At 38.0% G+C, this 24,189-nt stretch overlaps 2 protein-coding genes across 4 annotated transcripts in view; one reads left to right on the top strand and one right to left on the bottom strand.

Annotated features, from left to right (window-relative positions):
• The window catches only part of LOC6042272 (proline dehydrogenase 1, mitochondrial), a 57,767-nt gene that overhangs the window by 3,440 nt on the left and 30,138 nt on the right, over positions 1 to 24,189 (bottom strand). For all 3 annotated transcript variants that reach the window (XM_038259674.1, XM_038259673.1, XM_038259675.1), the window contains exons 5-10: positions 21,020 to 21,084; positions 20,762 to 20,940; positions 20,520 to 20,694; positions 20,304 to 20,465; positions 20,054 to 20,245; positions 19,818 to 19,995 (exon numbers count right to left, since the gene is read on the bottom strand). In XM_038259674.1, coding sequence (XP_038115602.1) covers positions 19,818 to 19,995; positions 20,054 to 20,245; positions 20,304 to 20,465; positions 20,520 to 20,694; positions 20,762 to 20,940; positions 21,020 to 21,084 — 951 coding nt within the window. The remainder of the gene's footprint in view (positions 1 to 19,817; positions 19,996 to 20,053; positions 20,246 to 20,303; positions 20,466 to 20,519; positions 20,695 to 20,761; positions 20,941 to 21,019; positions 21,085 to 24,189) is intronic.
• LOC119768743 (cartilage oligomeric matrix protein-like) lies at positions 6,598 to 7,706 on the top strand. The gene has a single exon (XM_038259676.1). It carries the CDS (start codon positions 6,804 to 6,806, stop codon positions 7,638 to 7,640), a length of 837 nt encoding a protein of 278 aa, XP_038115604.1. The 5' UTR covers positions 6,598 to 6,803; the 3' UTR covers positions 7,641 to 7,706.

Raw genomic sequence — 24,189 nt, 5'->3', positions numbered from 1 at the left:
ACCTAGTAAGAAAGGCAAAAATGTGATTTTTGAAAAAAAATCGTGCAAAAACATTTTTTTTATTTTTTGATAAAGGGCTCCGTTTTAAAGATATAGCCACCGAAAGTTTAATTTTAGTCAAATATTTACAGTTTTTCGATTTTTAAAAATAGTGACCATGAGTGACCGTTTCTAAAAACATTTTTTTGTGAAAAGTTCAGAAAATTTGCTATAAAATTGTCTAAGAGACATTGAATATTGGACCTCTGGTAGCTGACCCTAATGTCCGATTTTCAATGTTAAAACATGAAACATTCGTGAAATTTTCTGAACTTTTCGAAAACAATATTTTTATTTTTTGAATCAAGACATTTCAAAAGAGCCAAACATTCAATATTACTCCCTTTTGAAATGTTAGTCTTGATTAAAAAAATTCAAAATATTGCTCAAGTCATACTTGCATAGAGACCGTTTGTTAAACATGTCTTAAGAACTTTCGTTTGTAAGATACTGAACCGGGTTAGGTAATCGTCGTTAGAACCGTTTAACAACATTCTGCCTTTGAGATTCACGTTTTGATAACCGTTCAAGAACATATCTTGACAGACAAGAACGTTAAAGAGGGGTTTTTTTTTATAAAATACGTCCCAGGTGTTCGCTTGAGGATTTTTTTTCAGAGGGTGTCCATAAACGACGAAAATTCTAAAACGTCCATATTGTTGCCCCACCTTTCTTGAGGATGTAGTCACTTTACGATACTTTTACTTTTTTGTGATTTATTAGTTTTGACAGGGACACGTCTTGAGCATGAGCATGAGCATGAGAGACCACCCATGGTTGTCCTTCTCCGTTGCTGAACAGGACCGTAATATCCCATCAGCACAACTGGTCACACGCTTCAACGATCAAATGATGTTTCCCTTATCAACAGCATGCATGAATGCGCTGAAAAGATAAAACATCACGATCATCAAAACTAGAGCCGGTGCGAATAGGAAACAGTCGTTGGCCACCAACGGCGCCCGCCATATCAGTTTGTAGATCTCTAGGGAATGGGACGGGAATGTTAGTTAGCACAGGCTGCTACCAAGGGTGGGTTCTATACGATATCCACACCCCCGCGTGTGCCGGAAAACTACTTCTACTTGGGATTTTGTTAGTGGGGAAGGGTAATGGCCAGGATTCATCATAGAGGATGATGATGTGGCCCAATAATCAATGAATTTTGTTGAATAGGGTGATGTATTATGTATTCTCAAGGCAAACAATCGGATGATGCGGATGAGACCGTTCCCGGTTATTTGGTGTTGAGTTTAACATAAATGATTCAATCTTAGACAGCCGGCTGTGAAAAGATAGAATCAAAATTATGTGTGATTAAAAGGTGAAATATTAAACTCAGCGTAACATATTTACGTAGAGTTGCCCTGAGACTATTTATACTTTTAATTTATTATAAGATGAGCGACCAATTAATGAGTTATGATGTTATCTGAAGGACTTGAACAATCGCGTTGAAACAATATTTGTCGCCGTGATTCGCGGGAAACGAATGGTCGAATTGAATGATAATTTATATTTTGCTGACGCAATTTAAAAAGAATCTTCCCGTGAAACAATTGCAAATCACAAAGCAAAGAAATCCGACTGTGATGTGTATCAAATACATGACTAACGAGAAAAACACACCGACGACGATGGACGAAAACGGAACGCGAAAATAAATGCGTCCCGACGGACAGGCACCGCGAAACGAAGAAATTTAAAAATTTAACAATTAAGAAATTACAAAATTAGAAAAGTAGGAAATTAGGAAATAAGGAAATTAGGAAATCAGGAAATTAGGAAATTAGGGAATTAGGAAATTAGGAAATTTGAAAATTTAACACAGCACAGCAACCAAGGAAGTTGTTGTCTTCTTATTCCAAAATTGACAAACTTACGGACCCAATCCTGCAACAATCAGATTATAAAAATAGGCAAATGTTGTTGTAAAAAAATTATATCGATAGTTCCTGTAGTTTCGAAAATACAAAAATCTTGGTGCAAAAGCTCTGGTTGATGTGAACCGTTAAGCAATTACAAAATTAGAAAATAAGGAAATTCAGAAATTCGGAAATTAGGAAATTCGGAAATAAGGACATTAGAAAATTAGAAAACAGGAAATTAGAAAATTAGGGAATAAGGAAATTTGGAAATTACGAAATTGAAAAAATTAACAATTAAGAAATTTAAAATTAAGAAATTACAAAATTTTAAAATTAGGAAATTAATTAATTCGGATATTCGGAAATTCGGAAATTAGGAAATTAAGAAATTTAAAATTTTAACAATTAAGAAATTACAAAATTAGAAAAGTAGGAAATTAGGAAATAAGAAATCAGGAAATTAGGAAATCAGGGAATTAGGAAATTAGGAAATTAAAAAATTTAACAATTAAGCAATTACAAAATTAGAAAATTAATAAATTAGGAAATTCGGAAATTCGAAAATTAGGGAAATAGGAAATTAGGAAATTAAGCAATTACAAAATTAGAAAATTAGGAAATTCTGAAATTAGGAAATTAGGGAATTAAGAAATAAGAAAATTAGGAAATTAGGAAATAAGGAAATTAGGAAATTAGGAAATTAGGCAATTACAAAATTAGAATATTAGAAGATTAGGAAATTCTGAAATTAGGAAATTAGGGAATTAAGAAATAAGGAAATTAGGGAATAAGGAAATAAGGAAATTAGGAAATTAGGAAAATAGGAAATTCGGAAATTAGGAAATTAGGAAATCAAGAAATTAAGAAATTAGGAAATTAGGAAATTAGGAAATTAGGAAAATAGGAAATTAGGAAATTAGGAAATTAGGAAATTAGGAAATTAGGAAATTAGGAAATTAGGAAATAAGGAAATTGAGAAATTAGGAAATAAGGAAATAAGGAAATTAGGAAATTAGGAAATTAGGAAATTAGGAAATTCGGAAATTACGAAATTACGAAATTACGAAATTAGAGAATTAGGAAGTTAGGAAGTTAGGAAATTACGAAATTAGGAAATTAGGAAATAAGGAAATTAGGAAATTAGGAAATTAGGAAATTAGGAAATTAGGAAATTAGGAAATTAGGAAATTGGGAAATTAGGAAATTAGGAAATTAGGAAATTAGGAAATTAGGTAATTCGGAAATTTTGAAATTTAAAAATTCGGAAATTAGGAAATTAGGAAATTAGGAAATTAGGATATTAGGAAATTCGGAAATTAGGAAATTAGGAAATATGGAAATTAAGAAATTAGGATATTAGGGTATAAGGAAATAAGGAAATTAGGGAATTAGGAAATTAGGAAATTAGGGAATTAGGAAATTATGAAATTCGGAAATTCCTAGTTTTGACAGAGACACGTCTTTTATCCAAACGAACGAAATTGACTTTATAGCTGTCGGCCACCATTGCTAGTACCAACCACTAGTGTCTTCCTTTTTATCTACAAGGACTTCGCCGCCCTGGGCTCCTAAGTGTATGAAAGTATGGCACGGAGCGACGGCCGCGAGATTCGAACCGTCGACCTCTGGATTGAGAGTCCAGAGCGCGGTCCGATTGATCCACACGGGCGGGACTATGAATCCATGAATAATAAAAATACCAACAATAAAAAAACATTCAATTTCTTTCTATGCTTTTGAAAATCATTTTTTGTTCCTTTTTGATGAAGAATCCATAGGACTAGTATCGATCCCAAGATCACTCCAAAATGTCAAATCCGGGCGCGCGTCTGCATCTTTCCACGAGGGGTTATGTTGGATGAGCATGCCTAAACGTCAATGAGAAGTCTGCGATCATCTACACTCAAAGTCAAAAGTATCCTTTTTTCAAATTCACCCGCCGTCACCCTTTTAAAAGGGTATCGAAAATGTACTGATTTTGACATACCCTTTTGAAAGGGTGACGCCGGGTGAACTTGAAAATGGATGGAAAGTATCCTTTTGAGGGATACTTCTGATTTTGTGTGTAGGTTTTACCAAGTTCACTAACAGTTTGACAAAACTTCTTCTGAACATAAGCTGTATCTATTTTTAGAACTATCTGTGCTTGTTTCGTCAACATGTTCTTGCTCGGTTTTTAAAACACGAACCCGAACTACACATAAACAACTTGTTTACGAGAAATACCAGCCGAAGCCAAAAGTTTAGGAAACTGAAATGGAACATCATGTCTACAAATGTCATTTTGCTTTTCGAGTTCTACAAGCATGTTTCATTTGAGTCAGAATAAACTTTAAAATGAAATATTTGTATTCCGTTGCTAGATTTGGCATTTGTGTTACACAACATGTTAAACAATTAGCCAAATTTAATGACACTTGTTCAAAAATTAACGTATAAAAACGCTTGTGCAGCATTTGTTCAACAACAAAAAGCGATGTTTTACGTGCTACTTGGAAATATTGCTGGTAAGCAGCTCAGTTGCTGAAACAAGAAAAAACTGCATAGTTAGTAATTCTTCTTTTTGCAATCAACAAACAACCTCTCGTGGAAAGAGACAATCAACAAACAACATTATAAACACATACACTGCCGTTCTACGCATAATTGTCCCATGTTCAAAAAAGTGCAACTGAGATAAACGCAATTGAAATTTTTCGACCGATTTCTGTGTTTCTACGCATAATTGTCCCGTGGGTCCCAATTCAGCTTAGACGTCCCTAATCATCCCAGTTAGCAGTTTATCACTCTTATTTGTAATCCTTTTGCTATACAATAGGTAAACAAGACACAATACTTCGGAAAACTGATAAATTCGTAAAAGAAAATACTTGGTGGGACAATTTTGCGTAGAAGTACAACGATGGGACAAACAGACTTGGTGTTGTTTTCAATGATTTTCCAAACAAAGTACAAGAATTTATGTGTATTTCGAAAAGTAAACGTCAAACTAAACTTAAAAATGACAAAAAGTCAGAACCGACCAAAAATGACATGGGACAATTATGCGTAGAACGGCAGTACACCAGTTGAATTTTTTGAGTTATCGCAGTTTTGTGTGCGACAAGTTGATTTTGTCCCGTTTTCGTCATTTTCTTGTTTTTGCGAGCGGCGCATTGCGAAAAACCCAGATTTTATTTTCAAAACATCATATCTTGGAATCCTGTTAATGAACCTCGCCCATTTTTTGATATGTTATGTGAAATTGTCCGAGGAATCCGTTGAAAATATTTTCGGATATAGGCTCTTTGGTCCAGAAACCGTGAAAACGGCATTTGAAACAAAAATTATTTCGGCCAGGGAACCTCCAGTCCAAGTTTGAGCCAAATCGAAGCACTTTTTTTTTCTTTAACTTTCATATTAAACTGCTGCATATTTATATTTTAAATAATATAAATCGTCATATAACAAGATAGCATAACACCACCAAAAAGGAAATGGCTTATCTTATCACAGCTTATGCACTTGAATTGAAAAAATTAAATTGTTATCACGATTCTCATCAGTCACACTCGTTGTAGCGGTGCATCGTGAAACATAAAATTTTGTAAAAGTGACGAAAAAACTTATCTCAGACAACCATGAATAACGACTCCGTACAGGCAGCATCCCCGATAGACAATTTTGTCTGCAAGGTCACAGCTGTTCAGAAAAACGGCACTCATATACACCTAATGTTCCCCGAAACTACAATTAGTTTCAATTGGATCCAGGATATGCTGACTGCGGCGGCTTATCATTGCCCGGAAGTCGGAAGCTGGAAGCAGCCAAACTGCTACTGGATCGACGATGAAGGCGACCATATTGCCCTTATTACTCGCAATGATGCTATCGCAATGGAAAGGTACTCGCAGAAGAAGGGTGTAATACCTCACGTATACGTGCAAAGTAATAGCAGGGCACCACAACCACTACCAAAGTCCAAGATTCGATAAGGTGAAACAATCGTGAACAAATAAAATGAAACTGAATGTGTTTAATACGATCTATTCTAGTGTTTTATTACAAAAGAAAATACTCTGGCACTGTGCTACAAACGCTTGATAAAAACGCTAACGCTCTTCAGCTCTGTCTCTTTTAATTCATTTTTGATGTTGGTGGTGGAACTATAACTATTTGAGTTATGACATTCTGAATGTTATTACTAACAAGTCATTAGTAACGGTTTGTTAGGGTATTTGCTACGGTTTGAAAACGCTTTCCAAGCTTAACGCAAGCATTAGCGTTAGTTCAATGAATGATGTTGTTCGCGACGTTCTTGCTTTTACTCACATCTCCAGTCTCGCAATCTAGCGAAGCTAGATGGTAACGTTTGCAAATTTGCCTATTGAAATTCTTTCCGATCATGATCATGGGTTCCTTTGCAGCGGTCAAGCCGACCTGATATACGAGGAGGTAACGCTGCTCCGAGACCTGCTGCACCGATGCGCCAGATGTCCACGAATTGTTTCAGAAGCCAGCTGTATCAGTGACAGTACGCCTTGCGACCCACCGCGCAAGCTGTGCAGCAACAATCCCTGCTTTCCGGGTGTCAACTGCGTGGAGTCCGATCACTACCCGTTCTTCAGCTGTGGTGACTGCCCGCAGGGCTATCGAGGCGATGGTCGCAACTGTACAGCGCGAGATCCTTGCGGGGAAGGGCCCTGCTTTCGAGGCGTTAGCTGCACTTGGGTTGACAAGGTTCCGTTCTTCGAGTGTGGAGACTGTCCGCCGGGGTTTGAAGGGAACGGTCGCTTCTGTTCACCGGAAGATGGTTGCGGTGATGACCCATGCTTCCCGAGAGTCAACTGCACTTGGACGGACCGGGAGCCGTTCTTCAAGTGCGGACCATGTCCGACGGGGTTCGTAGGAGATGGAATGACCTGCAGCAGGAATCCTTGCCTGGAGAATCCGTGCTACGACGGAGTCAGCTGTCAGATGCTACCGTCGGAACCGTTCTTCAGCTGTGGCGACTGTCCGGTAGGGCTAGCTGGCGATGGGATTCTCTGCGCGAAGGACAGCGACGCGGACGGATATCCGGACGGGGAGGACAACTGTCCGCGGCATCCAAACTCCGGACAGGAAGATACGGATCGCGACGGGGAGGGAGATGCTTGCGAGGAGGATGTCGATGCGGACGGCGTTGGCAATCTGGCGGATAACTGTCGGTACGTTTCGAATCCTGCGCAGGAGGACTTCGACGGGGACAAGATTGGCGATGCTTGTGACAACTGCGCAAAGGTTTCGAACCGAAAGCAGACGGACGTCGACGGTGATGGGCGAGGAAATGAGTGTGATGACGACATTGATGGAGATGGATTGGTGAATGAGCGGGACAACTGCGCGTTTGTTTACAATCCGGAGCAGGAGGATGACGACGGGGACGGAGTTGGGAACGGGTGCGACAACTGCCGGATGAAACACAATCCGTTCCAGGAAGATTCTGATGGTAATGAGGTTGGAGACGCGTGCTCGTCGGAGGTGGATTCGGACGGAGATGGATTTCAGGATGATTTGGACAACTGTCCGCTGGTGGAAAACTGCGCTCAGTTGGACACGGATGGAGATGGAATTGGAGATGCTTGTGACGAGGACAGGGATAATGATGGAGTGCTGAACGGATTGGACAACTGCGAACTGATTCCGAACGCGGGTCAGGGGGATGTCAACAGTAAGTTACTTGGAGGACTTAGACACTTTCAATCTACTAGATAATTGCAGGAAACGGAATTGGTGACAGTTGCGAGAACGATCTGGATGGAGACAGCATCGTAGATTGGAAGGATAACTGTCCCCTGAATGGAGCGATCAAGCAGGCAGATTTGCGGAACTTTACAACGCTATCGCTCGATCCCAAGGGAACATCCCAGGACGATCCGTACTGGGAAGTTCGCAATCAGGGAACGGAGATTTACCAGAGCTTGAACAGCGATCCCGGCTTGGCGGTAGGCCTCGACAAGTTAGAGGGGTTGGACTTTGAAGGGACGTTCTTCGTCGAGCCGGACCCAAAGTTTGTCGACGACGACTTTATAGGATTCGTGTTCGGCTTCGTCAAAGCAAGATTGTTCTACTTCGTGTCGTGGAAAGCCGGAGCCCAGCAGTACTGGGACAAAAGGCCATTCGTGGCTAAGGCTACGCCTGGAATTCTACTCAAGCTGGTCAACAGCCGGACCGGTCCGGGAGAGATGCTCCGGAATAGCCTGTGGCACGATGCCAGTGTGGAGGGGCAGACGAAGCTACTGTGGCAAGATCCGGAGAAGAAGGCTTGGCGGTTCAGCACTGCGTACCGCTGGAAGGTGCTGCATCGACCGGGGATTGGTTTGATACGAGTTCAGCTGTACCAGGGTGACAGGTTGGAGGCGGATTCTGGTAATGTGTTTGAAGGCACTATCAAAGGGGGACGGCTGGGGATCTACACGTTCTCGCAGGCCTTCGTGACGTGGTCAAATTTGAAGTACAAGTGCAATGGTAAGCGATTTTTAAGATTTTTCAGTTTAGTGGTATTGATTTCATTGTCGACAGATGGAGTTCCTCGCGATATTTTCAACCAATTGGATCCGTCAATCAAGCAGAACAATAACGTTACAGTTATCGAGGAAAGCTGGTTGTAAAACGTCTACACTTTTTAATTCCCTGCTACAATTAGGTTAACCAACCATGACAAAGTGGTTTAACTAAATTCATAACAAATTGTGTAAGATAAACCTGTAGAAAAGCTAAGCTAGTGAGAACCAACATGTTCTACATAGCATTCTTAATGCTGATAATACTTCCAGTAGCATCGATGGAAGATCCGAATTGGTATTTGTTTGTGATATGAAAAAAAAATCTAAAATAACCTCAAAATATCTTCACTTTCAGCGGTAAGATCATCAAATACACTTCAAAAGCGCCAACTTCAACCAATTATTCCCCTTAAAAAAAGGTCACATCGACAAGCTCTTCGCGCAGATCGCATCCCTCCGTAGCTCGCTGGACCGCTGTACGGGATGTCAACGAGCTGACGGATGCCTTCCCCAGTGTACACCCCGGCGGCTTTGCACCAACAACCCGTGCTTTCCGGGTGTCAAATGTGCAGAATCCAGCCACTTTCCCTTCTTCGCCTGTGACGGGTGTCCGCCGGGGTACGACGGGGATGGGCGGAATTGTACTGACGTTGGAGAACGATCCAAGATACGTGGCAAGCTGGATTCAGCGATTGAGAACCTTCAGAACGCTGTCACTCCTGGGGGAGTTGCGGGTCTGAAAAGTAGACCGAACTGGATTCTGATAGCGATTTGTGTAGTTTTGAGTACGGATGCGATTAAATTGAATGTTTAAAGTTAGCATTATTGCTGTTCAACGAATGGGCGAAATGGAAGTCCGATGTTCGAGGATTTCCGATAGAACTACAAGGATATCAGAAGTTTAAAAAAATTAAAAATTTCAATGCATTTTAAAAATGTCATTTTTTTAATTTTTTTTTTTAATTTAAAAAATTATGTAAAATTTTAAAAACATCAAATATTAAATTAAAAAAAAGGCATGATAAAAAAACTATCTTTTTAATCCTAAAATTAAAAGAAAAATTAAAATGCTTAAAATTCAAAAAAGATTCAATTAGGCCGTTGCAAATATTTTTTGAAGTTTTTGCTTGAAAAAAGTGTTTTAAAATGCATTTTACACGCGTTTAGTTGTTTTCTAATCATTAGTTTTCAAAATATCAATATATTGACCGGTTTTTTTTCGCGCAAAAAAACCTTTTTGGGGGACTGTACATAAATATATCATAAAAATTCAACATGTTTTTTTAAAAGAGTTCAAACATACTCAATGTGATTATAAATGCAGAAAAGATTAGATTAGAAATGCAGAGGGGAAATAAACTTTGAAAAATATAAAAATATTTGCAACGGCCTTATACTGCCGCTCTAATCTAGTCCGTCCCATATGTAAAAAGTGAGTGCTGAGATAACGCTGTGAGAAGCCTAAAAAAAGTTTCACCATTTTTCTCATTCTAAACCAAAATTTTCGATCTAATTTTTTATACAGTTATTTCGATATCTGTCTAAAAACACCACTATCATAAATTTGATTTAAAAAACTAACAATTTGAAGCTAAATTTGTGGAATTTTCAACAAGAGACCGACTCGACTTTATTTGTCCATAAATAAAGTCAGGTCAGTCATGGTATCAAGGTAGGCTTGAGCATTTACACCAGAGGTTCAACCTTATTCAACTGTCATTTACAGGTTTGTTTTGGTAGTTTTCCAAGTAATTAATGGTCACCAAATGATACAAATTTGTTTATTTCAGATTTTTATAGAATTCCAAGATACAAAAATATGACCAGCAACGACACCAGAATTTTTTTAAAATAATACAGAGGCAAATGACATAGGAATGCAAATCTCAACTGCTTAACCCCTCGAAATTAATTACAAATCTTTTCCAGAACCAGGATCAAGCATATTCATTCAAGACAAAATAGAACTAATTGTATGGTGTAGATATCAGCCGTAACGGTATGCATTTTATTTTTTCTATTCGTGGTTTTCCCTTGAAAAAGAAAGAAAGCAAAAAGGTTTGGATTATTTCGTTTTCAGTATTCAAATATTTCTTCAGAAATGAACAGTTAATGATATTTTCAAGCTTTACGTATTCATAAAGACATACTCTGTAAAATTTAAACAATTCTGCATCCACTCAAACGATTTGCGAGGCATTTCTATATGAGGAACTGATTTGCCTTTATTTTGCATATGGGACAGCACAAAAGTCATATTTATTTTGGAATTTTTAGAACAAACATGCCTTGTTTATACGATAGGCTAAAATAATATGTAAAAACAAGACTTTTGTGAAGTTTATCTCATTTTTGACAAAAATACATATGGGACGGACTAGATTGGAGCGGCAGTATACTTAAATGAAAAAACTAAATAAAAAAAGTAAAAAAAAAACAATTATTTTTTTGCAATTAAACAAAATCAAGTTTATCCAAATTATTAAATAAAGTTATAAACCAAAACCTTTTTGAAAATTGTAAAAAAAATCCAAAATTTGACAATAATGACAAAATTTGAAAATCGGAAAAAGAATATAAGATTCTAAAAAATCTAAAATTCCAATAAATTAAAAAAGTCCAGAAAAATTTACATTCATTTCTATATAATAATTTAAATACACAAAATTTAAAAAATAAGATCTAATTAGAATTTACAACTTTTTTGAATTTATAAACTATTGAAAATTTAAAAATGATGAATTGGGTACTAAAACCCTATGTCAATTTTTATATACAACGGTAAAAAAACACGATTAAAAACTATTCCGATCACTTTTTTTCATTTTAATACCAAAAAAATATTGTCAGGACAACATTTTTTTGATGGATCAACTATGGTCCCCTTGGAACGAGCTGTCAAGTAGAAACTTTTCTGTCAAGAAGGACCGCGAGGTTAATTTTTCCAAATTGATTTAAAAATCCATTTTATATTCTTTATGGTCGTACAAAGGGTCATTGTACCCAGAAAAATAAGCTTTATCGCTGTGAACAATAATATTAGCAATCTAAGCTTCATTTTAGGACCCAACTATTTTGAAGTTATAAAAAGTTTAAAAAATAATAATTTCAATCTAAAACAAAAATTTAAGAAAATATTTTCATCAAAATTTAACCTTATCGACATCTGAAAATTGAAATTATATAGTCATAACTTACAATACACACAAAAAAAAATATTTCCAAATGTTACATCATTTATGATGTAACACATTTGCACGTCATTAAACATTTAAATTATATTCGATGTAAATTTGCAACAAATTATACGTAAAACCATGATTTTACGTGTGATTCAACCATTTACGTCGAATCTCAAGTTTACATGATGTATTTTTTTGTGATTATTTTTTCCCGTGTCGAGTAAATTCACATATTTTTTTCCGTGTATGAATAAAAAATGTATTCTAAATTGCGTAATACTTGGAAAATATTTAAGTTTCTTTGAAATAATAGATTTTTCTCAATATTTTGCCCAAAATAAATATTTTTATGTACTCCAATATTTTTTATCTACAACAAATTGATTCTAGAATTTTCTGAACAATCTCCATCGATAAAAAGTATAGGTCATCGCTTTGAATATTGAAATATTAGAGAATTACTTGGAAAATTTTTTGAGTTTCTTTGATAAAAATAGATTTTTCTCAATATTTAACAGAAAATAAATATTTTTATGTACTAAAATATTTTAAAGTACTACAAATTGATTCTAAAATATTTCTGAACATTCTCCATCGATAAAAAGTATAGGTCATCGCTTTGAATTTTGTGATATTGGAGAAATACTTGGAAAATATTTAAGTTTCCTTGAAAAATAATAGGTTTTTCGCAAAATTTTGCCCAAAATAAATATTTTTATGTACTAAAATATTTTTAAAATACTACAAATTGATTCTTGAATATTTCTAAACATTCTCCATCGATAAAAAGTATAGGTCATCGCTTTGAATTTTGTGATATTGGAGAAATACTTAGATTATATTTGAGTTTCTTTGAAAAAAATAGATTTTTCGCAATATTTTGCCCGAAATAAATATTTTTATGTACTAAAATATTTTTTAATGTACTACAAATTGATTCTTGAATATTTCTGAACATTTTCCATCGATAAAAAGTATAGGTCATCGCATTGAATTTTGAGATATCTGCCTGTCAAGGTAAAAACCAGCTTTTTCGCTATTTTGAAAATATGGTGATGGCGCGCTTCAGTTTTTACTATAAAAACGGCATTATTTATTGTTCAAAAATTATAACAATGTTCTAGACATATGTTGCCCACATCCCAACGAACATTTTGGTGTATAAAAAAGTATAGGTCATCGCGATAAATTTTGAAATACCCAAGAATTTTGAAAAACTATTTTACTAAAAAGCACCGATGGAGAAGAAAAACTCGCTTTTTTTGAAAAATGAACCCGTAGTTAGAAAGCTGAGAAAATTCTCTAAATCGTGATGTGTTTGAATTTTTAAAAACGATAATAAAACAAATATGAAAAATGATAAACCAGGCGCGCGAGTCACGATGGCGGATGGCTTATTAGGGAAAATTGTTAAAATTTTAGTATACAGATCCGCTAAATACCTAGCGCTTTAAATATTTTCTATTTAATTTTGTATATTGGGTAATTCTCTACCAACTCACACGAAATCGGGAAAAGTTGCCCCGACCCCTCTTCGATTTGCGTGAAACTTTGTCCTAAGGGGTAACTTTTGTCCCTGATCACGAATCCGAGGTCCGTTTTTTGATATCTCGTGACGGAGGGCGGTACGACCCTTCCATTTTGAACATGCGAAAAAGAGGTATTTTCAATAATTTGCAGCCTGAAACGGTGATGAGATAGAAATTTGGTGTCAAAGGGACTTTTATGTAAAATTAGACGCCCGATTTGATGGCGTACTCAGAATTCCGAAAAACGTATTTTCATCGAAAAAACACTAAAAAGTTTTAAAAATCCTCCCATTTTCCGTTACTCGACTGTAAAAAATTTTGGAACATGTCATTTAATGGGAAATTTAATGTACTTTTCGAATCTACATTGTCCCAGAAGGGTCATTTTTTCATTTAGAACAAAATTTTTCATTTTAAAATTTCGTGTTTTTCTAACTTTGCAGGGTTATTTTTAGAGTGTAACAATGTTCTACAAAGTTGTAGAGCAGACAATTACAAAAATTTTGATATATAGACATAAGGGTTTGCTTATAAACATCACAAGTTATCGCGATTTTACGAAAAAAGTTTTGAAAAAGTTACTTTTTGCGTTTCTCTTTGTTTCGTCGTCCGTGTCTGTCGCGGGTGACCATGAACGGCCATGATCGATGACGACCAACTTTTTCAAAACTTTTTTTCGTGAAATCGCGATAACTCGTGATGTTTATAAGCAAACCCCTTATGTCTATATATCAAAATTTTTGTAATTGTCTGCTCTACAACTTTGTAGAACATTGTTACACTCTAAAAATAACCCTGCAAAGTTAGAAAAACACGAAATTTTAAAATGAAAAATTTTGTTCTAAATGAAAAATGACCCTTCTGGGACAATGTAGATTCGAAAAGTACATTAAATTTCCCATTAAATGACATGTTTCAAAATTTTTACAGTCGAGTAACGGAAAATGGGAGAATTTTAGAACTTTTTAGTGTTTTTCGATGAAAATACGTTTTTCGGAATTCTGAGTACGCCATCAAATCGGGCGTCTAATTTTACATAAAAGTCCCTTTGACACCAAATTTCTATCTCATCACCGTTTCAGGCTGCAAATTATTGAAAAACACCTCTTTTTCGCATGTTCAAAAATGGAAGGGGTCGTACCGCCCCTCCGTCACGAGATATCAAAAAACGGACCTCGGATTCGTGATCAGGGACAAAAGTTACCCCTTAGGACAAAGTTTCACGCAAATCGAAGAGGGGTCGGGGCAACTGCTGTGTGAGTTGGCGGAGAATTACCCTATTGTTAAAAGGTTGGATATTATTTTTACGTATATTAATAATTTTAAATTTGAAAAAAATCATTTCAGTTTTTTTTTACAAACACCAGCATTATTTGTTCGGCAAATCAAAACAAATGTAACTAATTAAGACAACTATTTAAGCCACATTTTTTGCATAATGTTTTGAATGACTTCGGTTAAAACAGTAACAGAACAGACCAATTTGTACACCGATTTCCAAATTAATTGCTCTAAAATCTCCTGTATCTTTTCAGACTGTAATCCCGATTTTCCTCAGTTGGCGGTAGTTACTTAAAGATAATTTTTAAAATATGTTTTATATAAAACATGAAATTTAGTCATGTGTCATGTCATATAAAACGTATATAAAAGAAATATATTTATTAAAGACTTGTTGAATTTGAATCACAATGAAATTAAAAATTAAAGTTCATTTAAAATCCAAAGCACAACAAAGAACAAAAAATAGTATTTTATGCAACGAGTTGCAAAAAGTAGATTTTTTCAGCACGAGTCGTACATTTATCCAACGAGGGTTACCGAGTTGGATAAATACGAAGAGTGCTGAAAAAATCAAGTTTTGCAACGAGTTGCTTACAAATTTTTTTTGCAATTCCGAAAAACACCCATTGAGTGAAATTTTAAGTCAAATTTTCATGTATTTTGTCAATAAATCGTTTAAATAAAAAAAAATGTTGAAAAGTGTTACTTTTCGAAACAAGTGCTGAAAAGTTCAACTTTTCAGCACCCATTTCAGTGCTGAAAAGTAGAACTTTTCAGCATTTATTTTGAAAAGTGGTGCTATTCGATTCTGTTACTTTTGGTACAGAAAAGTAGGCTATTTCGTCGTTCAAGAATGACAGGAAAAGTAAGTAGTTTCACGACGGAATTGCAAAAAAGAACTTTAAGTTTGTTTTTCTATTTAAAAACTCTCGTCCTTGGTTAAATTGAAGTGTAGATTATCACCAATTTATATTATTGAGCAAATTCTATGATTTTAAGCTTAAAAACATAACAAATATAATGTAAACAAAAGTTTTATGACTATTTCAAAAATTTCCCGGGATCCCGGGAATTCCCGGGATTTCAAAAATATTTTTCCCGTTTGCCGGGAAATTCAAAACCCGGGAAAATTGGACGCCCTATTAACTATTAAGAACAAAACGGAATTATAAAATCAGTAATTTGGAAATAAGAAAAAAACTTTTTTTTATTTTCGAACCATTGAATTAGAATTTTAGTTTTTTTAAATGTTTGAATTTTCGAACCATTGGATTTTTGAAAACAAGCGTTGAAAAACTACGATCTTAATATTGTGATCGAGAAATTTCGATTGTGGGTCGAGAAATCGACAACGATCGAATGCAAAAATTGAGAGCGATTGTTTTCTTTTTTATAATTAATATTTAACATCCATGCCATGCTTTGCCACACTATTAGGAACGGTACATAATAACTATAAGTGGGGCATCAACTTAAGTTACTTTCTTAGTCCGTATTTTAACTTGTGTAATAACATGTGTTACAAAACAGTTTTGCTCTTAATTTTCACTCCTACAATATGGGCAAAGCAAGACAGTTGGTAATTTGGAATGATCTTGGTTGAAAAAAAAAATACTAAAACTTTTCTTTAATTTGCAGCGGTAAGAATCAATAGCCTTTTTGAAACCTTCGAACCAAAACCCACATCTCCTCCAAAGGTCAAGTCGACGTTCTCCAGGACGAGGTAACCCACCTACGCCAGCTTCTGGACAAGTGCACCAGCTGCAACCGTGCCGGACTGCTGTCCACCTCCGGTAGCTGTCCGAAAGCATCCGTACAACCCCAGTGCGATTCCCGCAAACTCTGCCCGTTCAATCCGTGCTACAAAGGCGTCCGGTGCTCGGAAGCTGACAGCTACCCGTTCTTCAGCTGCGCCAGCTGTCCCAGCGGGTTCGACGGAAACGGTGTGACCTGTACGGCGAAGGCCTGTCTGAAGAAGCCCTGCTACACGGGGGTGGATTGTCAGGGCCGGAAGAAAGAGCCGTTCTTCGAGTGTGGCCAGTGTCCGGCTGGGTATGCTGGCAATGGGGTTCATTGCGGGAAGGACAGCGATGCGGATGGGTATCCGGACAAGCAGCTCAAGTGCACGGATGAGCACTGTCAGAAGGATAACTGTCCGAAGCATCCGAACTCGGGCCAGGAGGACGGGGATGGGAATGGGGTTGGGGATGCCTGCGAGAAGGACGTGGACAACGACGGGGTTGACAATCTGCTGGATAACTGTGCTAATGTGGCGAATCCTGGGCAGGAGGATTCTGACGGGGACCAGATTGGGGATGCCTGTGACAATTGCGTGCGGGTGAGGAACATGAATCAGCTGGATAGTGATGGTGATGGACGGGGAGATGCATGTGACGATGACATTGATGGAGATGGATTGGCGAATGAGTGGGACAACTGCAGGTACGTTTTTAATCCGAAGCAGGAGGACGTGGACAAGGACGGAGTTGGGAATGCTTGTGACAATTGTCCGCGGGTGCGTAATCCGGATCAGAAGGATAGCGATGGAAACGGAGTTGGTGATGCGTGCTGGTCGGAGTTGGATTCCGATGGAGATGGAATCCAGGATGATCGGGACAATTGTCCGCTGGTGGCGAACTTTGTCCAGTTGGACACGGATGGAGATGGCATTGGGGATGCTTGCGACAGCGACAAGGACAACGATGGAGTGCCCAACGAGTCGGACAACTGCGAACTGGTCCCCAACAAGGATCAGAAAGATACCAAAAGTGAGTGACCTGTCTAGAATCCATCTCCTTACCTAAAAAAGCATGATTTAATCATTTTGAAGTAGAACTGTGGAGTCATAGATGGATCGGTTAAATCCGATCCGGAGTTGGAGTCTTAGTTAGCACATTTTGAATATTCAGATGCCGGAGTATGAGCCGATTCAAAAGCTGCTCTGAAGCACAATCTGTCAAGCGTGGAGATGGATTCGCCTGCTTTTGAACTCAAATTAAGCTTGTTCAGAATCCCTCTCCACATCGATCTTCTGGTCTCCTTCCAGCGAACGGAGTCGGCGACCTGTGCGAAAATGACGCCGATGGAGACGGCATAGCTGACACGGTGGACAGCTGCCCTGCGAACCGCTTCGTCAAACAGTCAAACTTCCAAAATTACACTGTTCAAGAGATCGATCCCGCGAGCTCAACGCAGTACGACCCGCTGTGGGAGATCCGCAACGAGGGTGCCGAGATATTCCAAAAGTTCAACAGCGATCCCGGATTGGCAATTGGGTAAGAGCAACTCGAACTCAAGACCATAACCTTCAAAGCTTCCATTTCAACAGCGTCGACAAGCTCGAAGGTCTAAACTTCGACGGAACCTTTTTCATCGAGCCGGAAGCAAAACCGGACGACGACTTCGTGGGGTTCGTGTTCGGCTACGTGCACAGTCGCCTGTTCTATCTCGTCTCGTGGAAGGCTGGCGATCAAACGTTCATGAACAAGAAACCCTTCAAGGCGATCGCCAAAGCCGGCCTCTCGCTCAAACTGGTCAAAAGCCAAACTGGCCCTGGGGAGTATCTGCGCAACAGCCTGTGGCACGACGCCAGCGTCAAAGGGCAAACGAAGCGACTGTGGCGTGACCGGGAGCACAAGCCGTGGAAGTTTTATACCGCGTACCGCTGGCGGTTGCTGCACCGGCCCGAGATTGGGCTGATCCGGATACGGGTGTTCAAGGGGAAGCGGCTGGAGGTGGATTCGGGGAATTTGTTCAACCATGACATAAAGGGTGGTCGGTTGGGGTTTTACTGCTTCTCGCAGGCGTTTCTGACGTTTTCGAGCTTGAGCTACCACTGCAAGGGTAAGACTTTGTTTACCTTTTTTGAGTACCACGGAACTTATAACCTCAACGTTTGCAGATGACATTCCACGAGATGTTTACGCCCAGCTTAACCTAACGACGGAACAGGTTCAAAAAGTGTCAGTTTCGGAAGAAAATTGGCTTGTTTGAAATAAATGTGCAGATCACAAAATGTAAACAAACATCCTGCATTCCTTCTCGAATGGTATAACGAAGATTTAACTAGGTTGATAACCATCCGGAAAGATCCGGGTACCCTGGGGAATGTTCCGTCGAAGGGACATTAACAGAACCGTATGAATTCGAACAATACGGGTATCAAACTTAATGGTTTTTCAAGTCAAATATGAAAATTTACTTAACACATCAATTGATCACAACTCTGGATGGCCCGGATGCCCTGGGGGATGTTCCGGCGAGGGGAAGTTACCCAAACAATATGCGTTTGGACAATATGGGTGTCAAACTTGTTGGTTTCTGATGCCTAATGTGACATTTTTTTTTTTTTTGCTGGATAGGTCACATCCCAGGATGGTTCAGTTGCCTCACAAGGTGGCCACATTCCCGAATGGTCCGGGTGCCCCGAGGGATGTTCCTTCACTTGGACATTTACGGAACCGTTTGAGTTTGGGCAATATAGGTGTCAAACTTCTTGGTTTTTTAAGGCCATGTTTGAAAACTGAATTTTTTGCTTGATTGGTCACAACCCGGAAGTTTTAGGTACCCTGGGGGATGTTCCGTCATGGAAACATTTATAGAACCGTAAAAGTTGGAACAGTATGAGTGTCAATCTTCTTGCCTTCGGAAGCTATATATGATTGAAGATCATTTGACTGGATTGGCCACAACCTGGAGTGGTCCGAGTGCCCCGGGGGACGTTCCGTTGAGGAGACATTCGCGGAACCGTTTGAGTTTTGGCAATATGGGTGTCAAACTTCTTAAATTTTGGAGCCAAGTATAAAAATAGACTATTCGGCTGGATTGGCCACAACCCGGAATGTTCCGGGTACCTCGGGGGATGTTCCGACTAGAGGATATTTATGGAACCATATGAGACTAGGCAATATGGGAGTCAAACTTTTTAATTTTATAGCAAAATATGAAAAAAAAATATGGATGAATTGGCCTTCCCCAGGCAATTCTGAGTGTCCCGGGGATGTTCCGTCGTGGGGACATTTACCAATCGATTATAATTAAGGCAATATTTTATCAAACCTTTTGGTTATTAATGGCAAGTAAGCAAATATACCATTTGATTGGAAAGGTCACAATCTGGGCTGGTCCAGGTGCCCTGGGGGATGTTCCGCCAAGGGGACATTTACCGAATTAGATGTAATTCGGCAATATGGGTGGCAACCTTCATTTTTTTTTAACTCAAACATTAAATTTGATAGTTTGGCTGGATTGGTTACCGCTCTGAATGGTCCGGATTCCCCGGAGGATGTTCCGTCTATTAAACATTCACAGAACTATTGAATTTTTGACAATGTGGGTGTCAAACTTCTTGGTTTTTCAATCCAAATATAAAAATCAAAAAACTTCACTCACCAAGCGGGAACGTGATGTAGTCGCACATGCCCAGCAGCTGGCCGAAGCAGATCACCTTGTCCTCCGGGTGGATGCCGATCTCGTTCATCTTCTCGATGGCAAAGCGAACGGTGTCCTCGTTGTGCGACGCCACCATGATGGCGATCTTCTTCGGATCCTCACCGGCGTCCTTCAGAATCTACAAATAAAGCCAAAATTAAATTATTCAGCTTTTGAAGGCAATGTTTACTCCTTACTCTGATTCTCCTCAAACACTCGGTCAGCGTCTTGTGGTACATCTCCGTGGTGGCCTCAAACGACGGATTGGTCGGGTCTTCGTAGCCAAGTGCCGCGGCACGGGCCCGTTCCTGCTCGATGTACGCACCTCGCACCAGCTTGGCCCCAAAGTAGAAGTGCTGCCGCTTGGCTTGCTCCAGATCGGTACAGACCTGAAACCATCGAGTGTTCGATATCTGTTTAAAGAAGATTTAAAAGACCCTCACTTACCTCCTTGTACGTGTTCTTCAGATAGCACTGGTACGTGTTGAACACGATCGCCTTCTCGGTGTTGTACTTTCGCATCATTTCCAGCGTGATTCGCGAGATGGCCGGCTGGAAGTAGGTCTGCTCGGCGTCAATCATTATACGGACGTCCAAGTCTTGGGCAGCCTAAAAAAGAATACTTCAATATCCACAGCTCAATTTACTCTAAAGTCAACCCACCTTCACGATCGTGTTCAACCGTCTGATCATGTTGCGGAACATCTCCTCTTCTTTGGGTGGAATCTGTGAGATCAGTCGGCGCATCTGGCCGGTGGACGGATCCGGCACCCGGAACGTGTCGCTCAGTTCGCAGTCTTCGTTGATGATTCCCGACCAGGGGAACAAGTGTAAAATACTGCGCAAAACAAACAAACAGAACGTCATTCATTCACGTCTCTAACAAAACCTCAAAAAGCTCCCACCCGTCTTTGTCGTGCTGAATCTTGTCCAGGAAGGCCTGCACCTCCTTCTTGTCGGAGAAGTTGCTCAGGTAGCGCTCCAGGTCGGACAGCGTCTTGTGATGCGTGAGCACGTTGCCGTGCGTGCCGGCCAGCTGCTTCATGTAGTCGCGGGCCTGCATGATGACGTCGGACAGCTGGAGCTGTTTTTGGGGAATGGGTTTTTTTTAGTTTCAGCATTTAAAAAAAGTACAATTTACTGCAATATAGAGAGATACCAACCAGCAGCTGGGGTCGTCCGAGGGCGGTCAGTTTGATGGCAGTAATACCCGTACCGAAGGTGGCACCTGGAAAAGGGAAAATGGAATGTGTTAATTCTCCCATTTGTTTGAAATCAGGCTTGATTTTTTTATTCATCTTTTTCTTCCCTCTCCTTTAACCTAAATCAGTTCCGAGGTTCATAAAACCAGGTGACAATAAAAACTAAATGGCTTTTCATAAGGTTTTATGAATGTGTGAAGAGAGTTTTTCAATGGCATGCCAAACAGTTTTATCGCATGCTTCTTTAAATCCAAGGCGGTTTTAACTGTCAAGTGCCATTAGGCATGTTAAATGCTCCATCCCAAGTAACATTTTTAAACCAACTAGCCACCTCCTAGTTTTATTAAGGTTTTATGGTAGCATCTTGATTGCTAAATAATTTTATTTGGGCATTCACCGCATCCAATATGTAAAATCCAACGAGTAGGCTCCAACTAGGTTTTATGTAACAATAAAAAAAGAAACATACTTGGCCACTTCCCATAAGCTACTTATTATCTGATATTAATTAAAATTTATGAAAAAAAAATATATATAAAAAATTTAATTACATGCCAGAACTTTGACATTTCACTGAACAAACTATTGGAAAATGTATAATAAACCCGTACAGTTGATTTGCAATCATTAGTCTTCAAAAAAATTTATGATTTGACAAAAAAAAAATGTTGAAAAAAAGCTTTTTGCGGTTATGTACATTGAAATTCAACAAAATTCCTAAGATTTTTGAATTTTTCAAACATGCTTAAAATGATTCCAAACGTAGGGGAATGCATTTTAAATTTATTTAATTTTATTAACTGTTCGAAAATCAATTAATTTAATTATTCGAAAATCAAGGAATCGAAATGAATGCAAAATTTATAAGAAAATGATGAAATTTAAAACTGTATAAAGTTCAAGAAATTAAAGAAATTCGAATAATTTAGTAAAATTCGATAAATTCTAATTATATAACAAGATTAATGAAATTAATAAAACAATTATTAAAAATTTAAGAAACCCTCAAAATAAAAATTATCAAAAACAAGCAATTCAACTGTATTTTAAAGAAAGGATTAAGTTTTGCCTGTAAGCAGACATGCATCGGCACTAAGAGCTCTTCTTAACGGCACTCAGCTTATTCTGGTTGGCATTTACGTTTAAAGTATTGTTATGCTTGTTGCCAGTTAAAAATGTCTTGTTTTTAGCATCAATAATGTGTAGAAAACATTGGTTCATTGGAAAAACCGACTTCAGGTATATTTTCATGTGACTGTTCTCATAAGCTCTCAAGAAGAACGTCTTAAAAGCTCTTTGAGTGCACTTTTCAGCACTAGTTTGGAAAAGTAATACTTTTCAACATTTTTTTATTTAAACGCTTCATTGACTAAAAATATTGACATTTGACTTATAATTCTGTTCAAAGGGTGTTTTTCGGAATTGCAAAAAAAGTTGTATGGATTTTTTCATCACTCGTCGTATTTATCCAACTTGGTGAACCTCGTTGGATATATGTACGAATCGTGCTGAAAAAATCTTCTTTTTGCAACTTGTTGCATAAACTACTATTTTTTGAATATTTCGGTGAAATACTATTTTCGATAGTTATAATATTTTTCTTTCAAAATTTCTGTATGGGCTGCCCCCCTCACCTAATTTTACGAGGGGAGGGGGTCAAAAAGTACTATGCCCCCCCCAGAGACAACGCCCCTGACTAAGAATATTTTTTTGCAAGAATAAAATCGTTTGGCATAAGAAGTTTGAAGACGTATGCATTGTAATTTTCCACAACTCCTGACTAGGTTTTAACAAAGGTTTTATTAAGGCTTTGAGGAGTTTGTAAAGATTCAGTTAAAAAGCCTTGTACTTCTATAAAGGTTTTATAAAAGGCCGTGAAAACTTTTTGCGGAAGTCCTTTTGGGTTTTAAGAGGGGTTTATCGAGGTTCTGAGAAGGCTGTTACGACTAAGTAGTTTTAGTGTTGGTTCTGGCTGATTGGCTTTATAGCGGTTATGACGGCTACGATAAAGCCTTAACGTGAAGACTTCCATCATTGTCATGATTTTTCGTTCAAAGATATAAATTTTGCGACGCTTTGAATATTTTGACAAAATTCCTTCAACAAGTTGTTTAGAATAGTGCCCTACACATGCTGATTCCTTTTGGTAACGATTATCCCATTCCTTGTAAAGTTATGGAAATCGTCATTAATCAATGATTGCCAACTAGGACGTCAATGACTGTGGCACACAATTATATAAATTTTGAAGCACAATTGATTTAGATCAAAAATTCCTTCAGTGGCTTCAAGATGGCAACAATCGGCACATGCTGATTCATTTTGTTGCTGAAATTCGTTAAATTGAATTTAATACAGAATATTTTATAGTGATGATCAAATTTCTTCGAAAATGATCAACGGCTTCACCTTAAATGTTACTAGGGATTTTCAGATCCCCAAAATTCGATTTTCATCAAAAACCGAAAAACTCCGTGCATTGTTGTCACTAACTACACTCACTAATACAATAATGAAGTTTCAATCTTATCTTGCTATCTTGACATACCCAGAAAATTGTTGTAATTGTGGCAACTAGCTAAAAGGACGTTTGACACACGTACATGCCCAACCACCTTAAACGTTTCGAGATTTTTATATTTTTTTTTTTTTGAGAAGGTCCTATAAGCTATTGTCTTTCATATGTTTATAGGAAAAAAAAACCTCTAGATTTGTAATTATAACTCTGGACTTCGACACCAAATTCAACCAAACTTCTGCACAAAGCACAGAATGGTCAACAAAACAAAAAGTGTTGTTGTTGTTTACATTGCGTCCACTATTTTTTGTTTATTCATGATCAAACATTAAAACGCGTTTTTCTAGGAACGTCAAAAAGCGACGTGCGACAAGATAGCACGACAGCCTCGATTTCCAAAAGACAATTTTAATGTAAACATTCGCTGACGTAGGCAAGATAGACGGAGTATTTAGAAATCAACATTGGCCCATTCACATTGTTTTGCTTGATTTCATAGGGTACGTTATCCATTAGTGGACCCCTTTCCTATAGTGGACCCTCTGAAGGTTTTTCGATGAAAAATTCAATAAAATCACAATTTCAAGCGTGTTTTTGTCTACGAATCTTTTAT

Source organism: Culex quinquefasciatus, chromosome 3, assembly GCF_015732765.1.
Source record: "Culex quinquefasciatus strain JHB chromosome 3, VPISU_Cqui_1.0_pri_paternal, whole genome shotgun sequence".
Lineage (NCBI taxonomy): Eukaryota > Metazoa > Arthropoda > Insecta > Diptera > Culicidae > Culex > Culex quinquefasciatus.
Note: the sequence above shows the minus strand (reverse complement) of the source record. Positions and strands in the feature narration are given on the sequence as shown.